General features: G+C 45.7%; 1 protein-coding gene across 6 annotated transcripts in view; it reads left to right on the top strand.

Moving 5' to 3' along the window:
• Positions 1 to 9,506: 9,506 nt before the first annotated feature.
• Positions 9,507 to 22,125, top strand: part of tle2a (TLE family member 2, transcriptional corepressor a) — a 39,475-nt gene continuing 26,856 nt past the window's right edge. For 4 of the 6 annotated variants that reach the window (XM_086115997.1, XM_086115995.1, XM_086115992.1 and 1 more), the window contains exon 1: positions 9,507 to 10,081. In XM_086115997.1, coding sequence (XP_085972123.1) covers positions 10,058 to 10,081 — 24 coding nt within the window. In that variant the 5' untranslated portion in view covers positions 9,507 to 10,057. The remainder of the gene's footprint in view (positions 10,082 to 22,125) is intronic. The other 2 variants (XM_086115994.1, XM_086115996.1) reach the window with 2 other exon arrangements.

Here is a 22,125-nt window from a genome sequence, read left to right as displayed (position 1 = left end):
TTCTGCCACACTATTAAAAAGATGAATCCACCGGCTTTCATTGAACCTCAAGAGGCAGCCATTTTGAGGTTTCTATCGCCCTCTGCTGTCAGCGAGCCCAATGGCACTTTGACTTCAATTTTTCGTCGACAGTAGAGGGCGATAGAATCTTAAAATGGCTGCCCAGTTCCCCTTCGACCAGAAAGCTGCACTTACACCAGTGAGGGCACATTTCAAAGAAGGAAAAAAAAATCCCCTTCAAGTGACCAAAATCTGCTTCCTTTCTTCATAAATGGCTGCAAATGATGAAAAGCAAAGTTGAATGAAGCTTCGTCTCTGAATCTGCCCTCCAAATCCTTCCTGAAGTACGACACTTGATAAGACGAGAGAAAGAAGACGGTGAAAAGGAGCAGCCTTGGTCCAGCATTTCCCTGCCCTTGGCCTTGCGTGTCACGGTGTGATTTATGTATTTACACTAGCGCGCCATTTCCCTCGCTTCACATCTTTCCATCTTGCAGTTGTGAGTCCTTTATGGATGGCAGAGGGAGAGGAAGAAAAACACTCATGGAGCGGTGAGGTAAACGACACCGGGATATGTCGCTCACAGTGTTCAAGGTCGGGGCGAGGCCGTACACCCAGCCCCCCTCCAAAAGTATTGGAATGGCAAGGTCAGTTCCGTTGTTTTTATTTTATGCTGAAGTCATTTGGGTTTCGAGAGATGAATATGAGACAATAGATCGGAATTCCCGCTTTTATTTTACGGAATTTCACATGTGTTAAACGAGGAATGACCTCCCACTAAACATTCGGCAAGCCTCCTCGCTGCCCATCTTCAAAACCCTCGTCAAAACTCACTTGTATTCTTTGGCATTCGACTCAGCATGACTTAGATTTGTTCTTGGTTTTACTGTTTGGTGCTTTCTACCGCCTTTATTACCGATTTGTCTTACTGTTTATTGTGCATGTTAAATTGCTCCATGTACAGCACTTTGTATGCAGCGATGGCTGTTTGAAAGTGCTCTATAAATACTGTTGACTTGACTTGACTTGACTTGACTCCGAAAAGGGCATATTTAGTTTGAAGCCACCCACTTTTCAAGTGAACAAAAGTATTGGGAAGGACATTATTAAATTACCTTAAACTGAATAACATTTCCTATTTGATGGCATAACCCTCACTTGCAATAACTGCATCAAGCCTGCAACCCATTGACTTCATCAGACTGTTGCATTCTACATTTGAAATGCTTTTCCAGGCCTTTACTGTGGCCTCTTTCAGTTCCTGTTTGTTTTTGGAGGTTCCTCCCTTCAGTCTCCTCTTCAGGAGGTGAAATGGATGCTCCATTGCATAGGTGTCAAAGTCAGGTCCTGGAGGGCCGCTGTCCTGATTCAAATGATGAGATCATCAGCAAGCTCTGCGGAAGCCTGACATTGGACCTGTTCATTTGAATCAGGTGTGTTGCAACAGGAAGACTTGGAAAACATGCAGGACAGCGGCCCTCCAGGACCTGACTTTGACACCTATGCTCTATTGGGTTAAGATCCGGTGCTTGACTTGGCCCGTCTAACACCTTCCAGCCCCCCCCCCCCCTCCCCCGGATAAAGTCCTTTGTTAGGTTGGGACTGTGCTTTGGGTATTTGTCTTGTTACAAACTTCTCCCAATGAGTTTGAATGTGTTTTTTTTTCTGAAAATTGCCACACAAAATGGTTTCGTAGACTCCAGGATTTATTCTGCTGCTCCTATCACGAGTTAAAATCTGGTGTGCTTTATTTTTGTGTTTGAGAGCTGGTAGAACAGACTGTGAAGGCCTCCGGGCAGACATCTTTTTCTTTGACCCTGCCTGGCAACAAATGATGGCTGAAATGTGATTGATGAAATCCTTTAATATGAAAACATGTCTTGAAGCAGTGCAACCATCGGACAAGCGCCGAAAGGAAGCGGATAGACCATTTTGAATCATTTTATAAGTATTACAGAAAAAATCTGAATTAACGTGTGATTCACCGTAGTATCGCTACTCGAAGCACACTTGAAGATTCTCTGCTGTGGCGTTCTGAGCTACCGAGCCGACCTGAGAAGTATTGAAGCCGTGTCGGAAAAGGACGATGACTCAGGTTGAGCACCGCGTTACTACGCCCTGAGCAACAAATAACTGGGTGCGGATGCTTGTCAGCCAACTTCAGTGTTCCAAAGAGTCCTTTAGATGTTGGTTTTTTTTCCCCCCCAAGTGGCCATACGTAGTCGCTCCTCAGACACTGATTGGACTTTCTAGCCACTTCAAAGTGTCCACTGTGCAGCTTTTTGGGCTTTTTGCCCTCACAACCATTCATGTGAATAACTGCACTGTTTGAAATGCTTGCACTGTCAGATGTATTTTAATGATCAGGGAGGGGCTGCTTGTGTACTACTGCTTGTGTACTACTTTCACCCACACTTTGTCAACACGTGTCTCCCACACACACCCAGCAAGTGATCAAATGTCTGCGAAAGAGGCAAAGGAGTTCGACTTCATGTGGCTCCCCAAACATCTGGCAAGTCTTCAAGGTGAAACGCAATCAACCTGGAACCACAAAACCACACCAAAAAAAAAAAAAAAAGGTAAAAGAAGAGAATAAAGGAACGGTGCTTTGAAATGGAAACTGGATTTTCTACCTTCCTTTTGGATTGGTGCTTTGCAGTAACTGCATTAAATGTTGACTTCATCCTATCTAAAATGCATAATAAAATAATTGTTTTGTGTTAAGTCAGTGCTTTAAGGTTATTCTGATTGTAATATACATACCGTACATCATATTTCGATGCATCTCCTGACCGTCATCTCCAAATAATGGATTTTCTTACTTTTTGGGAGGGTTGTTTTTCCTAAATCATTCATCGCTCAAAAAATACTTAACTCTCCAAGTCTTAGCAACAATCCTGACCCACAATTCCTCCTTCTTGTCCTCGCCACTGCAATGTTATTCACAGTTTCAACATTAACGTTGCATGTAAATATTAGAAAATACACCAAAAAAAAATTACTTCAATCATGATTCAATTAGAATTTATTGCACAAACAACTTCATTAAATAAATTGTACCTTTCCAAATGAAGGGTTGAAAACAAATGCAAAAGTATTGTACTGAAAATACAATACAATGTTAAATACAACTGAATTCAACAAATGACAGTTGTCTCAATTTGGCTTAATTGTTTTGCTATGCCCTCACTGTGATTCCATTGAGCTCTACACGGCTCCTCTCTGCCAGTCAACCACGCCCACTTCATTAGCTCACCTGGGCGCACAGGTGCTTCAAATCAGCTACTTGCCACTTTTCAAGCCTCTCTCGCTCACCCGCTCCTCACCAGTCTGTACTCTCTCTCTCTCTCCCTCTCTCACACACACTCTCACTGTCAGTGTAGTGTGAAGCGCAGTTGATGCCCTTTAACACAGATTCCCAATGGGATTTTTTGGGGCAGATGGGGGTGGGGAGGGGGATTGAATGTCCCCTTCCTCAAGTGGATTGCTGTGGCCCCGCCCCCCTTTGCACATCACTGCTCATCATTTTCCTGTTAATCACTTCAGACTTCTGCTCTCCACCACGAGTTCCTCCTTGACACATCTTTTTTCTGTTTGCCTGTCCCTGTGGCTCTTTGCAGATAGTCTTTCAGGAATAAAGCATTTAAAAGAGATTTCTGTAATCTTAGGAGGGTGATGCTGCATTTAAATAACATTTTCACTCAAAATACAGAATAAAAAGTTGTACTTACATTGATTTTTTTTATTGTAATCTTGCAAGAATAACGTATTTTTTAGACTGTTTTTAAAAATGAAATGTTCATTGTTTTGTATACAAAAACACAAGAATAAAGTTCTAAATTTTAAGACAAACGTTTGCATTTGTTGGGGGGATGTCAAAAAGTAACCTGATACAAATGAAGTTGTGTTTTTCAAACATGGAAGCATTTATAGACTAAAGACTGAAAAAGTGCATTTTAATCCCATTTAAAACTGCGTTTTTCAGGCGAAAGAATTTACTTTTTATTCTTCTGAGAATAGGCCCAAACAAGACTTAGTATGTGGAGTATATCATAAATATGAATCTAAATATTGCAATACAATAAACAGAAAAGGATAGGTTTATATCTTGATTAACCACATCAGCTATTGGTTTAAAAAAATCACAACGTAGTACAGTATAGTAATTATGGAGAACCTGAGCAAGCAAAACAATTGTGCCTAATAGCAGATCTCTCTCTCGCTTGCGCGCGCGCACACAAACACACACACACACACACACACACACACACACATACCGGTTCAAAAAGTATGTATAACTGTGTTTGCATTAATTCTGTTCTGCATTAAAATTCACTGAAGATGCAAGTCAAGCTTTAATTTGCTTTTACGGCCATCACGGCTGAGCTATTTTCATCCACGCGTCCCCTCCAGGTTTCACATGTGTGCGTGGGGGAGGCAGGGGGTGGGTGGGTCATGCGGCTCACATCCTCTGAGCAACTCACAAATCTACGCGTTCATCAATATGCTCATTATTCAACGAGAGAAGAAGTCATGCCACTGTTCAACTATGCTTTCTTGGACTGTGCTTTGGCGACGTTGTGTGGCGTTCGTGTGCAATTACAGTTTTATGCCGTAAAATAACATCCCTTGTGTTGTGAAATGTCGCAAAACAACTCCAGCAATGGTAGAATTCGCCCATGAGCAACAAAACAGCGGTTTTGGCTTTAAGTGTAACGTCACAGCAGCAAAAGCAACTCCCCTACCCCCTGACTTCAGCAGGTAAACGAACCAAAAATCAGCAAACAGTGTGGACTACTGAAAGTCAGTGGAGTTATTTAATCTTTCCTACCCTACATTCTTGCCTGTAACCTAACTTCATACTTTTTCAATGAAATCTCTTAGCCCCCGTTTGTTCGTATGAGATGAGTGACAGCACCATCCAAGACCTGTGAGATGCATTAGCAAGTCAATGCTTTCATGTAACCCGAAGTCAGTTTCACTTAGCAATATGAAACTTGGTCGGGATGTCTGTCGTGGGTAGAAACACACCGGAAGTCTGCCATTTTGATGTGAAGCTGCCATTTTGGGTTAATTTTAGCATTTTCCAGGCGTTCTATACTGGACACATAGGTGATGCCATCCATCCATCCATTTCCGAACCGCTTAATCCTCACTAGGGTCGCGGGGGGTGCTGGAGCCTATCCCAGCTGTCTTCGGGCAGTAGGCGGGGGACACCCTGAATCGGTTGCCAGCCAATCGCAGGGCACACAGAGACAAACACCCATCCACGCTCACATTCACACCTATGGACAATTTCAGAGAGTTCAATCAGCCTGCCATGCATGTTTTTGGAATGTGGGAGGAAACCGGAGTACCCGGAGAAAACCCACGCAGGCCCGGGGAGAACATGCAAACTCCACACAGGGAGGCCGGAGCTGGAATTGAACCCGGTACCTCTGCACTGTGAGGTCAACGCGCTGACCAATGGACTACCGGGCCGCCCTTAGGTGATGCTAAATTGCTAATTTTTTGCGTTGCATGCGGACACAACCTGGTGGCAACCATACAAAAAAAAAAGTAAAGAAAAACTTGGAATAAATTAATGTTGTTGTAACTTTCCTCTTGGTTGCTTATATTATTGCTAGGACGCAGCTTTGACGCTCAAGGCCAACTTTGCCATTGGAAGACTGCAGCGCGTCATTCACTCCATTGTTCCGTTTGATGAAAGAAATTCATCTCACCCTTTTGGGTCTCGTTCTGGAGAAGGCAAAAAACAAAAAACAAAAAGAGAGAATTAAGCTATGAAGAAGTGTTGTCATTGAAATGAAGTGTCTGGAGCGTAGAAAACAACGTTAGGGGGGCCTTCGCGCTGGAATTCCTGAGGACCCTCATTCACATGGCCGTGGGCGTATATGCGTCTGTTTCGCGCGTGTGTGTGTGTGTGAGAGAGTGTGTCACCGCGGGTATTTATTTGTGTTTGTCTGTGTGTGTGCATGTGTACGAGCTGCTGCTGATGTGGGTCATTACCCCCTTCTTTTCCCCAAGGGTCCATGCAATGGGAGAGGGGAGGAGGCGGATGCTGCATGATGTGTGTGTGCGTGTGTGGGTGTGTATGATCTTGCATAAGGGTGGGGTTGAGGTTGTGTCCCCGAGGATCTGAGACCAATAAATCACTGCGCCGTCTCTGCTCTGACACCCAGCTTGTCTGATGAGGGACAGCGCGGAAGGGGGAATGTGGGAGGTGGAGGGTTCGATGAGTGTGGGGGAGTGGGCAGAGGGAGGGGTGCAGCGGGGAGGATGGTGGGGGGTGGCCACCACGCAACAGCGCGGTGGCCTTGTCTTCCTGCCATTCTTGACCCTATCTTAAAGGCGCTGGGGAAATGGGGCGACTGCGCCGGAGTCGCTACAAAGCGCAGTGCCGAAACCGCAGCGGCTTTATCACACAGCCCTCAACAGCATTTCAAAACGGGGCAGTGCAGCCAAGTTGAGACTGTGGAGTCTAGGGCTGCATTATCCAGAGCTAAGGATCAGCTATAGTGTAAGCTAATGTTAGCATATGTGTTTATTTTGGGCATCACCAAGAATGTTTTGCAACAACAAATCTGCAAATCCGAAAAAAAAATAGCACCGACTTCACGTTTAAGTACAGTTTGGTTATATTTAACTTTTCTGGACCATCCATTTGCATTAAAACTTCATTTTTCAGCCCGAGAACGACATGTTTTTTTTCATTCTAAAATATTCATTTTTCTCGCTCTGTGCTTCTTTTTTAAACTTTTGTATCTCTTTTGGAGTGAAGAATCAACTTGAAATTCCTGGTTAAATTGGGAAACATCCCGACCGAGTGTCTCCGGCTAATTCAAGAGACTGTTGGGAGAAGATGTCATGTCGTGGCCGCGAGAACCACCCAACCAGTAATTAAGTCCAATGGATTTGATTTGATTTTTTATTTTTTTGGCTTCACAGTTCTGAGGTTCTGGGTTTAAATCTGGGCTCCGGCCTTTCTGCTCAGTGTTTGTTCGTACGTATTTATACAGTGGAACTTTGATTTCACAGACCAATTAGTTGATTTTACTTTATTCCATGAAGTCATAACTGCGGATGGTATGAGATAAACAATGACTTCTCAGCCATGTTGTTTGCTTGCTATGGTGTAAAAATAATGGATGGACTGGACAATGAATAATGTTCTTTTTTAAAAGACACTGAAAATTTGTATTTGCTCCTGGCTGCCACTGATGTTGATTCCGTTTTCTGAATGGATTTAATAGGCTGCTCTCTCTGGATTGTTGACTAGTGTGTTGGGATCAAATGGAGGGAAAATAATAATTAAACTGCACCACATCTGCCCCAAAAGACGCCAGCCCCCACCGGGCATCTGCCCTGTGCACCCGATGGCCAGTCCAGCCCTGGTTCTATGGATGTGACTTGTAAATTATTGTCGGGCGAAAACGCTATAGAAAATGGACAGGTCGTTTCAAAATTATTATTTTTTTGCTTCATGTTTGTGCCACCTCCAGCAGTCTGCTGCACAGAAGCTTCAAAAAAAAGGAACGCAGAGCGAGAAGTGAACAATGGAGCGCTATTTCTTTTCTGTCACACCTCATGTGCGCGTCTGCAACGGCAGCATTCAGGGTTCAAATGACAAAGCCACTCATTGAGTCAATCCCGCCGTGACACCTTCATGTTTATTGTTCATATCACACTGGATGAAGTCATCTGCCGAGGTCGGTGGGAGTCCAACTGGCCTTGTTCGAAGCCTCCCCGTGTGCTCCCCCGCATTCCTACGCTTCAAGTTGTGATTATGAAGATATGCAGGCGTCTCCTCCTCCTCCTCCTCCTTTCCATTGTTTTGGCCAGCATGCGGCTGAACATGCGTTTACTCACACTCGGCATACGTGCGCCGCAAAGACCCTCGCGCCTTGACGTTCTTCCAACTTAAACCAAAACTCTCCTTTCATTGTTGGCTTGACTCTGATGTGCCGTCCCTTGTGCGGATGAGAGAAACTATTTAACCGCTGAAGCCCGGCCAACAAACACACACGCACACGCACACACACCTTCACTTGACCTGCCAATAGCAATATACAGTGTGTGTCCTTCACTTATCTTTTTCTATTATCTATATTGTTTTAACCCCCCCCCCCCCCAACTGCTGCCATATTCCGACCCTTCCTGTGCTCCCTGCTGCTTGCATACAACATGAAGCTACTTCACATGTGTCACATTTCTCCTCTATGACTGTATTCTAATAAATGTGATGCCGCAATTGGAGATGTCGTGCATTCAAATTCAGCAGGGCCGTAAAAAAAATGGCAATAAAATGTGTCCTCTTCTCCATCTTTTCCTTCCACAGTCACCTCTCTTGCTCTTCCATTCCCTCACACACGCGGACCAAATACACACACACACACTCATATTTTTCATCACTCGTGCACTACCCCCCCCCCCCCCCCCCCCACTGACTCGTCTTTCTCAGCATCCCCCCTGCTGTCCTTCATCCTTTATTCTCTCCCTCTCCCCCCCCCCTCCCCCGCCCCCCGTCTTTCTCTTTTTCTCACACACATAGTTGTAGCCGCACACAAACACATGCACACACATCTATATTTTCCAACTCCACCTCTGGCAGGTTGTGATTTCCACTGTCAGAAATTGCTTTTTCAATATCTCTCTCTAATTATGAGCCGCGCTAAAGGGGTCTTGCCACCAGAATACCAATTTTCTACAATTTATTTCCTTCTTGGCTGGAATAATTCTCGTGTTCCATCCTGCAACAATGAAGACATCACTGGTGTGTGTGCGTGGGTGTGCGTGGGTGTGTGTGTTCGTGTGTGTGTTTGCTACATTATCACCAGTGGGCCCTTCCAATCCTTCCCCTGAGGCGGTGATTAGCAAAACACAAGGAAAGGGGGGGGGGTGGGCGGTGATGATGTTTGATGATGATGATGATGCACCTCTTTCAGGTTTATCGCCCCGCCAACAAGGACAAAATGCAAGATGTTCAACAAAGCACTGTGGAGCTTGTGGCGAGAAAAGCGGAAAACCGCCGAATCTCAATCGACAAGCAGCCACACCACCAAGCACCGCCCCTCGCCGCCAACAGGGGGTTAACTCAAGCGCTCCCCCACACCCTCCTTGTCCTCTTTGATTGACGTGCGGGAGCCCTGCGCTCCAATCAGCGAAGGAGCAGTCTGTTGCCCCACGTGGGCACGCCCGACGCCGATTGGCTTGTTCCACCAGCTCCCGAGGACGAGCCCCACGTGGAGATTTTCATTCAATCACTACTGAGAACGATTCCACGGAGCCTCGCCCCCTCCTCTTTTTAAAATAAACGTGTTTTTTAATTACGTGGACTAATCTAAATCGCGTTTATGTAAACCCAATTAAATAAAAAGCTCAACCTTTTTTAGGGTTGAAATAGTGGCATTGAACAGCACGTGTAGCTTTATTTAAAACAAACTCGATGCGCCCCCCCCCCCCCACACACACACATCTCTCTCTCGCTCTCCTTCCTTGAAGAACTCGTATGTTGTGTCCCATTGAGGATGAGCGAGGGGGGACAGAGAGGGTGAGGGAGTGTTGTGTGAAAGGAGTGCAGGCCAACGAGGGAGACAAAAGAGGCCGCGGCTGCATTCAATGTGCTGCTGTTGTGTTGTGTGTCCGTCTGCGAGCCGCTCCTCCTCCTCTTCGCCAAGAAAGAAAGAAAAGGCGAGAGGGAGAGAGAGGCGCCACCTGATATCGCACTAGCTGCCGGACCTATCCTCAAGTTTGGGAGACTTTAGTGGAGAGGGACAAGGTGGAAGGCTTCCAAGCGGGACCGGTTCCTTGCTCTTCCTGCCCCGGCCCTCACGCGTCGAGTGCGGGGCGGCGGTGTTTCGGGAGAGCCGCGGTAGGCAGAACAAAGGAAAAGCGAGGAATGAGCGAGCCTTAAGAACAGCTTCCGAGCCAAATGTCCCACTGAGAAAATATATCATAATAACAAATACCCTCCTCGTATTTCTCGACGCAGCTTTTTCGACTCGCCGCGGGACAAGAAGGACAATAATCGCACGGAGACGCACGTTTGACGGGCAGAATGTTCCCCCAAAACCGAGCACCGGTGAGTAGGAAGTGTCCATGAAACGCTTATCGTACCATTTCCGGGTACTCGTTTTTTGTTGAGGTGCCCGATAATGGTCGGGCTCGATTGTTATCCGTAGACCGGTGGATGAGTGGGTCGAACTTTCCAGACTTGGCTGCCTTCTCCACCACAAACATGAACCGTAATTCGGATTCCACGCTCATAGTGTGTGAAGTGAAGTGCAGTGGAGGGATGGATGATGGGGATGAAGAGAGCATGTGGTTGTCCTTTTGCTCTGATAGCTGAGAGGGGAGGGAAGTGACTCAACTTTGCTTGTTGACACATTTGCAAGTGCCATTCTTCCGTGTTCCCCACTTTAAATTACATCACCGTATATTCGGTCTGTTGGCCCTGTCCGGAAACCCAAAATATGAAAACAATTGCTTTACAAGCTGTCAAAAAGCATAGTAAAGTCATCCCTCTACAATTCGCGCTTCGTTTTTTTGCAGTCCGCCTGTAATGTGAATTTGTAAATTGTACATATCAGCATTTTGCGGCGATGGTTTTATGGCACAAACTCGTTTTATTGCAGACTTGCGTAGCAATAAGCACAAGCCAGAAGCAAAGAGACGGAGAATGTCCAAAGTTAGGAATTATTTCACCCTTAAAAAAAAGAATCTAAATGTCACTGTGTCTCCTGTGAATCAGAGCTAGCTTGCAGAAGAACACGTCTACAAGCTGACACAATTACAAAAAAAGGTAATTCAATATAATTTATCCTCACTAGTTATAGCATAACTAGTCACAAAATTATACAGCCACTTTTAATTACTTTATTGAACAAACGCTAACAAAATAAACATTCACTTTGGCCTCAACCCTTCAGACTGGCTAACCTAAGCTAACAACATCCCCGTTCACTTACTCCCGTGTCTTTCAACTGCCTTTAAAGCAAGTCACAGACTCTCCGGTGTAGATTGTAGAATGTATCGATAGTGACTCCAAATGGACCAAAAAAAAAAAAAGTGAACCTCAGATGCATATTTTGTGTTTGTATAGTGCATAAAGCCTTTAAATAGATGGAAAATAATGTTGTTGCTTCTTTGTCGATCATTGTCTCTCCCTGGGAGTTTCATTCACATCATGCGCTTGCTAAATGAATATGTATCTTTTTGTTTTTCTAACTGTAAGACACCACCATGTTAAAAACACATCAACACTGCCCCAGAAATCCATAAATATTAATGCAACCTTTTTACAAGATGTTCAAAAGGATTGCGGCATGCTATTTTTACCATCACTCGACTGAGTGACGGAGTCATATTTAGCTCTTGCCATCTTATTGTCACCCTCCTGCTGTGTGGAAGTACCTATAGCGCTTACTGGGACTCAACTGTTGAGCGTAGTACTGTATCTTATCTTGGGCGTAGGATTGATTGTAACTGCCTAGCAACAACAGGAAGGCAAGATGATCGGGGATTAAAATCCAAACGGTGGCCGTTTAAGCCGCTTTTGTCTATTCGATGCGGTCACAGTAGTAACGCCAAACATGTTTTTGAAGATCAGCGTTTATACTGGACGGTTATACTTCCCTTAGTCTTCGGCGTACAAAAGGCAAATTGTCATCAAAGTTGCCCCGTCATGTAACCTTTTTTAGGTTTTCTCACTCAGGTGTGACCACAGTAATTGTCGTCGACCACATGAACCGGTGTGTCAGTATGTTCCCGGTATTGTTAGGCTGTGTTAGTGGTTAGCACGTCAGCTACACAGTTCTGACGTTCCGGGTTTGCTCGTTTGTGTGGGCTTTGTCTTTGCTGTCGCATTCCCACGACATGCACTAAAGTTTCATTGAAGATATTTCATTCTTTATAGAATGGTTGTTTCTTTGTATATACAGTATGCCCTGCAATTCGCTGGTGACCATTCCAGTTTTTGCCCTGCCCCCTCGCCCAAAGTCATCTTGGGTAGACTCCAGCTCACATGTGACCCCTTACCGAGGACAAGCATTTTGGTTGTGTTTGGATTTATTTCTTCTTCTTTTTTTTTTGACCATGATAAAATAAATCAATCATCGTCTGATCTGGAGAGTAAGCAAAGTCACGATGCAAAAGCATTCTGTATGTTTGTTTAGAAGATAAACAAACATACAGGTTGGGGTTTCGCAAAAGAATTTACAAGTCACGTTTTGTCATTTAAAAAAAAAATGCATACAGACATGTGGAGGCTAAAACAAACCCTGTAAACCAATTTCTTCCTCCCTAATCCTAATTTGACTTTGGGTCAGTTCAAAACTCTGGTAATGATTGTGACACAAGCAATTTCAATGTATAAGTTGAAATGTTTAAAAAAAATAACTTCATATAAAATAATCTTACTCGTAAGGGGTTTGAGAAGCCCTCATCTACAAGATTGTACCCCATAAGTACCACTTTTCCATCAATGGCCAATCCATAAATCGAGTGTCATGGGTACAAGGAAGTAATTTCGATGGTACCACCATCTCATGACAATGTTTTTTTTTTCTCCCGTGAGAGATGCACCCAGGTTTTAATTTGCGTCAATCAAGTTAGGTGGAGGGCTTTTGAGCTGACTGAAATACATAAACACTGGTCCTCTAACTGCGTGAAGTATCAATGAAGGACTCGCTCATTTGCCTAACTCTCATCTCCATGCCTCAGCCACGCTGCCCCCCCCCACACCCTTCCACCCCCACGCTACGGAAACAGATTAGACATGCAAATGTGAATTTACTCGCAATTCTTCCACAGGTGGGAAAACAAAACATACTTTTTTTTTTTTTTAAGCGAATAGATTTGACGCAGCATCATGTCCTTATCGGCCTTCGAGCCCCCCCCCCCCCCTCACTTCCTTTGCTGTGATCTTGTGACCACCGGCAGCTGTGTGTGTAGTAAGAGGGCCCGCAGGAAAGGCAGGGCAGGAGGCAGACTGTGGCTCTGCGGTTTACGCTGTAAACCCAATCCCTCTCATCCAGCCTCTCCTCGCTGTGTTCCTGCGAGAGGCTCCAAACCACATCTTAAACGAATGGGCAGGCATCCCAGGGCGAGAGGCGCAGTCTGCCGCAGCGGCACTTGTTGGAGGGGAGGGGGGGGGCGGGGGGTGACCCCGTTTCTTTTTCGGTAAACACACACAAACGGGCAAAGCCAGGGAATAGCTCAGATTCTCACCTTAGAGCGAAGGGCCCGTCAACTTGGCACACGGTTTCATCCGTGAAAGGCAAAGCGGCCGGTAACCCGTCGGTGTGCCGCGTCCTGGGCTGAAATATGATTTCTGTCCTCAAGAAAGAACTTAGCGTTCAATTTTCACCATGTAGGCTCCTAAAGAATTGAGCATTTCTATGTTTATCGCATTTAGGGATAGAATTTAGTTTTTTTGTCCCCCCGCCCCCCTCCCCAAATGGTACATGTACAATACTCGTAGCATAGTACTTTGTAGTACGACCGTTCGACGGTGTGACGACAAGTGTAGCGGTGTTGATGCTTGTTGTGATTTGAATACAGTTTTCGTTAGCACCCGGTAATCATTAGCGGATTATTGGACATCCCATTTTGGCGAAGAAAATAAAGCTTCACTTGGTGCTGCTGCCCTCATTCTTCACCAGCAGCCCCGTGGTCTTGCTACTCTGAATATTTTAAGACTCTCAGCGATCGGAATAGCTGAAGCTAGCGAGGCTAACCGCTATTCTCGACCACAACCAACTTATTTTCGTACTCGGGGAACCACGCAGATCTATAAAGACTGCGTCTCCTTGTTGGCCAGACATTTCAGTGCTCCACAAAGTGTCGGCAGCAGACGGGCGACTCGAAAGCCCGCTGTGTGTGTGAGCCCATTGGGAAAAACAAGGTGCCCAAAACACGTGATGAGCAATAAATCGACTTCAGGCTTCAAATGTCGATATAAAGTCGTAAATTTGACTTTACCACGTTTTTTTTTTTAGACTGATGCCCGTATGGATATTTATTGAGTACTACAGAGTACTGATTCCTCTACTACCTTTGAGGTATGTATAAAATGTAATTTTACACAATGGCCCAAAAAAATGAATTACGGACAAAGACCTTTCTTTTTGACGCAGATGTGGATTCGCCATTTTATTTTATTTCATTTTTTTGTGACTGCTTCCATGATCCTACACCTTGTATTGGTACATCCGTATTCAAAAGTAAGATTTATCCCCCCCCCCCCCCCCCCCCCCCACCAAAAGAGCTCATGTGTACCTAATGCTACGGATCGTGCGCGTCACACACTACCTAAATTAATCATGTACTCTGTTCATGAGAGTACATGTTAAATGGATTTTAGAATTAATAGCACAATATCAAACGTTTCCCGCACATATTTGCTTTGACAGGACGTGGAATTAAATGACCTTTTTCGTGGCCTTTGTTCCGTCATCACAAAGCATTGCTAATCTTGTATCTATCCAAATGATCATCCCCGCCGTCTTGTAATAATCCCAACTGCCCTTTTCCTCCATTTTCTACAGGACAATGCCCTCGTTTGGGGGTGGGGGGAGGGGTTTGCTAATGGCCACTCCTGTGAGTACTCGTGTCGTCTGTTTCGTTAGCGCTTTTGCCCTGCTCAACAGCAGTTAGTGCGCGACAACAGATCCCCGCTCTACAATGAAACGTACCGTTTCTGTACTTTTAAGACGGCACGAAAGCCTGCCTTGGATTTGGTGACCTAAACGAGTTCTCGCAAAATTATGGACACCAGAACCCTGCTTCCGTCTGGTTACGCTTCAAGCGCCGTTGTCTTGATGGAGTCTCGTAGGAGTCCCAACTTCCTCTTATGAAACTAATGCAGTTAAAATGGATTTGCGAGCGACCTTTTGCCCAACACATGCTTTGTCTCAGCGGATTATGTTGAAAATATCATTTTGTCAATTTGCCCATACATGCGCCTCATGCTTTGGACGCAAACTGTGCCTCCGATGGGGGTTTGGAGTTAGTTCAGTAAACCCGGAGATTGGGGATGTCCAGTATTGTCACAATGTGCGTTGGAAAGAGACTTGGCTGAAGATCTGCGTTCTTGTTGACCGGAAAAGTCCGATTGGTTGAAATACTCGCAAAGGTTCGAAGTTTGTGTGCCCAACAACACATTCGTCTGTTTCCGGCTGGTATACGGTGGCACTGTATTGTGAAAAATTGCGTTCTGTGGATTCCTTAACCGCTGTTATTTCGCACATTTATTTTCTAGGAGTAATAAAAACCACTTTACAACAAATTACTTAACTCATTCACTCCCAAAGACGTTTTTAAACGTCTTTTCAGACTTGGTCCAGAATTGGCTGGTACTGAATGAGTTAATAAAGACACACCACAAATAGCCATAAACAGAAGACACGCTGTCATAGCTTCCGATGTACCGTGGTTGCAAATCTGGTCATGTTACTCGTCATCAAAAGCGTTCGTTGCGTTGATGTTTTACGTTGACGTCGGTGTCGTTGAATGGACATTTTTGTCAACCGCTTTGGAGTCGGTGAAAGAATTTCAGCATCCAGGGTTGTCAGCGAGTCGCTCAATAATACAAAGTGTGGCCAATTGGCTCGGTGTTGACCGACTGGGTCTTTAAATCGAAGTGAATGCGTAAGCGATAGTTTGATAAGGGCATTACGTTTTTGAAGGCTTCCGGAGTTCTGGCAGCAAACGTGGGCCCCGCCGCAAATAACTAAAACACGTAATTGACGAGCCCTCTAAATGTTTCAAATTGCTCGAAATCGTAGGTGTCAAACACAAGGCCCAGGGGGTGAGATCCAGCCCGCCACGTCCTTTAATGCGGCCAGCGTTCACGAAACATGCGTCGACTCCGATGATCCCTGCGAAAATTTGGATCCAAATCTCGTGTGATAAATCATCTTGAGATTTTGCAAGAATTTCTGTGATCCTTTTAACAGTAACTCGATCGATGGTTGAACAAATTATCCATAACTTTCAATTTCCAAACTACTAATCCGTCAATTTGTTGTGAATCATTAATAATACGATGAGATGAGTTCAACATTTATTTGATTTCAGTCATAACGGGCCCGCGCTTAGGAGCCTTAACGACAACGTGGCCCGCCGTAAAAATGAGCGACACCCTCGCTTTGAGCCGTATATAATACATGTACTAAAATAATACCGTTTAGTATTATTTCACCTTTCACTAAAACCCAGATGAAATTTAGCTCCTCCTCGAAGTATAAAAATCTTATTCTCTTGTATGTGCTCTTGAGATGTCAGACTGGAACGTGCCATCTTGACCCCAGTTCCTATTTAGACAGGGCTCGCGTGGCATCTTACGTACACCGAGTTACGACAGTCTCGTTCTGTTTTCTTCATTGTTTCCCTCCAAAATAGGTCACAGCGAAGCTCATAAAAATTGTGGAAGTCACCCTCAGACTTCTGCAGCCTTTTGCGGGCACTGTTCCTCCAACTCCGAGAAGCGCTTCTTTCCACGTTTGCTTCACTCCAATATCGAGCTGGTTAGTGGGTTAGTTGCCGCAGCACTAGTGCGTTGCCTTTAGGCCGCTCGACTTGAGCTATTTCTCATCGCGGCCGCCCACGTGTGAGCGTGGCTATCGATCAAGCAGCTCGCCTCCTATTTTTATTTTTTATTTTGCTCAGCCAGTGGTTGGTTCGAGGGCAAAGAGAGAGAGCGCAGGAGAAAATGAAGGAAACGAGGCTGCGGGGATCGCCGGTTTACACACGCGCGCCGCCGTGGAGGTGCGTCTCGGTGGAATTGGCAAACGAGCTGAGGGGAGGAGCGAGGGTTACCTAATAAAAGAAGCCACCTCTAGCAATTAAGGCGGCTGACAGGCAAACCGTAGCTATCTGCTAATGTGGGCTGACAGCGGGGAAATTTAAATAAGGAGGCTTGCGGGAGAAATGAGCCTTCGGAAAAGGAAGGCGGGAGTGGGAGTGGCGGGGGGGGGGGGGCGGTTGAGAAAGAAGAGATGTATGGTGCTAATGAAACAGGTGCCTGGCTGCCTGCCCCTCCCCTCTAAGTGGCGGAGTCATTGAGACATTAGCAGCACGTTTTCTCCAGCTCGGAACCAAGTAGAGTGATGCTGTTGCGCTGGTTTGACTTTTTGTCTTCTCTGGAGGGAGACAATTTAAAACACTGCAAATGAGGCTGTTGCCTCTCAGTGAGGCGGTTTGCTGACGGTTTGCCGACACGCCGTCCCTTCCTTCCAGATGGTAGTTGGGTATAAATGGGCTGGACGGAGATTCAAGGGTTGAGGAGTACAAGTGTGCCTGACGCCACCTCATTCGCTGTTATTCAAAGAAATTGTACTTTTGAAATACAGTCCAAGCTCTTCGCCTAAGTGAGGAAGAGAAAAGCGAAAAACGCAGAATTAGGATCGCCACTAATATGCACAATCAAAATTTTTTTTATATGGGGGTGCTTGTGTACTAAGCACTTATGCCACTTTTACGACCTGGTACTATTTCTAGTACCCGTTCTGCTGCCGTTCCAACCTTGCTGAGCCAATATCCTTTGGGTGACGTAATCCACTTGGGGTCGCTCATGAATCGAGCAGATTCAGCGATGTGTCGATACAAGGCTACTAATGACAAATGCTCTCATGTACAGCATTTCCCACCGTTTCGTGAATCCTGAAATCCCGATGCTCTCATCTCCGTCGACAAATGTACATCTCTCGGCCTGTTGAGTTGAACACAAAGCTGTAATTGTGTCCGAGGAATGTCTCTATATGTTCCCGTCACACAATTTTTAGCGATTCATTTTTAAACCAATCAAGGGAGTTTGTATAAAAGTGCGATTGGGAAGCATTGCGCTCACATTAGCTTACCACGTTGCTTTGCTGATGACGCCGCAGTATTATGCTCCGCAGTCTCCTCTTGAATCAAATGTCTCCTGAACATGTACACAGCTATCGTTTGGCTTATACATTCAGCGCACTGCGGTTTCACTTTCCTGTGGCGCTATATCGAAGTGGAAAACCGACCAGAACTTAAATGGGGAAGCTGCACATACAGAAACTGTTTTGGCAGAATTTGGCAGGTGTTTAGGGTGTTCTGTGGGTGAAGGAGTGTAATTAGTGGCCCGACGAATGGGCCGAGCGCCGCGAAAGTCAAGCGGCGGCGCAATTTGTGCACAAGAAAGACTCGATTAAAATCTTTCTGCGGTGCAGGGTGTAGTAAAAGTTGGCAAGGTTGAGCGCACTGCCGAAAAGACAAAAGTAGTCAAGCAAGCTAGGATTGCCAAAGAAGTGCTGCGGTTACGGGCGGTCTTTGATCTGGGGTTTTTTTTGGGTGCTGAGCAAGCATGTCAAAGCGCATTTGCATGTGTGAAAAGAATGTGATGGCTTTTCACACAAAGTTTCGACCCGTTAGGCTTTAGAAGAAAATACAATAAAGGACTCTGTTTTGGTTTTTGCCCCCCCCCCCCCCCCCACCCCGCACGCATCTGATTGCAGCCATCACGCCCATGCGATAACGGCCACCGCCCCCATTTCACATCCGTGCACAAACCGTATTCCGGCGTGACGGTCGAGATGCTTGATTGTGGATTTTCACTTTGTCCGTGCGGAGGCCGCTCATGAGAAGGCAATAAAGCGCACATGTGCTCGTAAATACTTGCGGAAAAGCGGCATCTTGTACGCATCCGCTGTCTGAGGTGGCGTGTGTGGGCGTGTTGTCTACTCCCATGGTGTGTGTGTGTGTGAGCGCGCACACACACATGGTTGGCGAGCAAGGATGTGAGGTCATTGTGGTTTTGTTGCCTGCGGTATGAAGGCAACTCAAATGAAAACAGCGGGCACGGCCACATTCTTGGCAGACTCCACAAGTGCTTTCGTTTGAATGTCTGCTCTTTTGTTTTCCCGGAGCTCAAGAGACGTACAGCAATGCATTTGTGTATTGTATGGATTTTTTTTTTTCTTTGACCATAATAACTTTGTTATTGTCACGCAAAGTTGGGTGTTAACCTCAACTCATAAGGACCCGCACGTTATTCCTATCGTGATGTAGTTATTAAACAAATGCCACTTTTGGCTCAGTTTTTCTGTTGATCATTTTATGCTGGCCTGTTTTATTCACTGATCCACACAACAAACCTTCCCGTTTACATTTCGGTGACAAATAAGAGACCGGCGAGCGTCTTTGCGTTGTTGGTCAAGCCTGTTGCTTTGAATATTCTCACCACGAAGGATTATCCTTTCAAAGAAAGTTAATCTTAATTAATTAGTTAATCATCTTAACCCATGGCAAGAGGGAGTTAAAAGTTGCATTGGGCCACCATTGCCATCATTATTTTAGGAGGGCGCCGATATGTATAAAATAAACAAAATTAGACATCGCCTCTCATCAGGGAGACAAAAAAAGCCAAGATGACATACAAATGTTAATGTTGGCTGTGAAAGAAGAGGCACTTGAAAAATGTAACCCCCCCCCCCCTCAAAATAGACAAGAAACACAGTGTGGTGCAAGGACAGATTGTGTATACTAAACATTTTTTTAAAGCAAGGACTGATGAATGAAAATAATATCTCTGGCATTATTTCATGAACCCCCCCCCCCGTTCTTTTCTTTATTTATTTAATTTTATCTATTAATTTTGTACACCCATAACTCTTCAACATGTCAAGGACGCGCTCTCTCCTCTTGCTCAAGCGAGAAAAAAAAAACATAAAAAGGAAGGTATTTCTTGAAATGAGAGTAAGACGAGACGGTATGGTTCATCCTTCGCCCTCCACGTAGCCTCCCTTGAAAAGGCCGAAGTGACTTTTCTTCTCTGTAGGTTAATTGGCGTGTGTGTGTGTGTGGGGGGGGGGGGGGGGAGATCGGGCCGTCAGATTGACAGCGTTTCATTAGCGCTTTTCTCTTTTCCGAGCAGTTGCAACTTTCTGGGTCGCCAGTCCCTCGGCCCTTGTATCTTACATCTGTTATCTCTTCTCCTTTTCCTTTCATGACCTCCTTCAAACTCTTTGGCGTGCATCTTATCCGCACTCGCATGGTCGTCATTTTGTAAGATAAGGCTCGCTTCCGTCTCGCTCCCCGGGCCTGCAGCATGAAGAAAGCGGAAGATTGTTGTCACATGTACTTGTCAGAAATCTCCACGGCTGCTTTGTTGAGCTCGGCCTCTTGGCAGCTTGCCTGACCTGTTTTCGTTTCATGTTTTCATTAAATTTGGAGGGGTCATGTCACTGTTGTGCCTTTTTTTGGGGGGGGGGGCTGGAGGGGGTTTCTCCACTTGATGATTTTGGTCTTCACTGTGTCCCATGGTGTATTTAATGCCTTGGACATTCTTTTTTCTTCTGACTGATAACGATGAGATCTTACGAAATCCCTTTTCACACTGCACTTAGCAGGGCGCGGTGTGCTGTTGACGAACTCGTTCATTTCAAATCAAATCAGAAAAGCCAGGGTTTATTTTTCCAGCGATAAAAGATAGCTCTTGTCAATGTGTGGTTGACCACTTTTCTAAACCAGCGCCAAAAGTCTCCAATTTTACTTCCTGGTGCTCCTGTGTCAGCACGTCCAAATATGGTCGTATTGGGAACTGGGGGGGGGGGGGGGGCGTCGTCATCGTTCCATGAGGCTACCCCACTACTCTTTCACAATGAGCAAGTGAAGGGTGAAAAGGGCGTAAGGTTATGGAAGCTCCCCGCGGATCACGGCTCGAAGAAAAGTTTGAATATGATGATTGTTTCATCGTAACCATAGCAACATCCACAGTTAGAAGAGGGTGTGCAGCCACATCATCTTGTTTGTCTTTGCTTCTTAGCTTTCAATTTTTTTTCTCTGAAGTTGTACAGGTGGACCAGTGGTTAGCGTGTTGACCTCACAGTGCAGAGGTACTGGGTGTGGAGTTTGCATGTTCTCCCCGGGCCTGCGTGGGTTTTCTCCGGGTACTCCGGTTTCCTCCCACATTCTAAAAACATGCATGGCAGGCTGATTGAACACCCCAAAATTGTCCCTCGGTGTGAGTGTGAGTGTGGATGGTTGTTCGTCTCTGCGATTGATTGGCAACCGGTTCAGGGTGTCCCCCGCCTACCGCCTGAAGACGGCTGGGATAGGCTCCAGCACCCGCCGCGACCCTTGTGAGGATATATGGATCGGAAATTGGATGGATGGATTGTACAGGTTATGGCTCACATTAAAGGTGAAAAAAAAAAAACGTTTTGAAATGATTGAGCTTTTTCCCGTTGATATATGGGTGTTATCTAGATATCTCGAATGGATGGCACTAACACCCGGGCCGTGTAGACTTTCAACACCCGCCGCACCGTGTAGACCAGGGGTGGGCAAACCTTTTGGCTCGGGGGCCGCATTGACTTTTAAAATTTGACAGAAGGGCCAGGTCAGCACGAGCTATGGTACATTAAAAAATAAAAAATAAACTGCATTTGTTGACAGTCCATATCAAACATCAACAGAACAAAAGCATGAAAGTACTGTATTAATATCCATCCATCCATTTTCCGAACCGCTTGATCCTCACTAGGGTCGCGGGGGGTGCTGGAGCCTATCCCAGCTGTCTTCGGGCAGTAGGCGGGGGACACCCTGAATCGGTTGCCAGCCAATCGCAGGGCACACAGAGACGAACAAGCATCCACGCTCACATTCACACCTAGGGACAATTTTAGAGAGTTCAATCAGCCTGCCATGCATGTTTTTGGAATGTGGGAGGAAACCGGAGCACCCGGAGAAAACCCACGCAGGCCCGGGGAGAACAAAATGACAACAGTGTTGTTGATTACCTATTTTAGCCTGTGCATTGCTGCAGATGGGTTGTGATCAGACCAGTAGAAGTCGAGCGATACAGAGGTCCTAGGTGGTCGAAAAGACCCCCCCCCCCCCCGTGTTCTTCAACTTAAAGTCAATGTGCCACCTGGCGGTGAAATGCCTGTTATTACAAGTCCAATTGAAATGAATGCAATCATCCACATCAAACCTTAATTGTGGACCAACCTTTGGCGGGCCGTATTAAAAAGACCAACGGGCCGTAGTTTGCCCACTTCTGGTGTAGACTGTCATTGGCACGTTGTGCCGCTGTCATGTCAACATGTGAGTTTGATTTTCACAGCTTTCATTCCTACCCCTACCCCACCGCTC

The sequence above is a fragment of the Hippocampus guttulatus genome, chromosome 7 (genome assembly GCF_054856545.1).
Source record: "Hippocampus guttulatus isolate MCC_2025c chromosome 7, RoL_Hgut_1.0, whole genome shotgun sequence".
NCBI classification, from domain to species: Eukaryota; Metazoa; Chordata; class Actinopteri; order Syngnathiformes; family Syngnathidae; genus Hippocampus; species Hippocampus guttulatus.
This window is presented reverse-complemented; position numbering and strand designations above follow the sequence as displayed.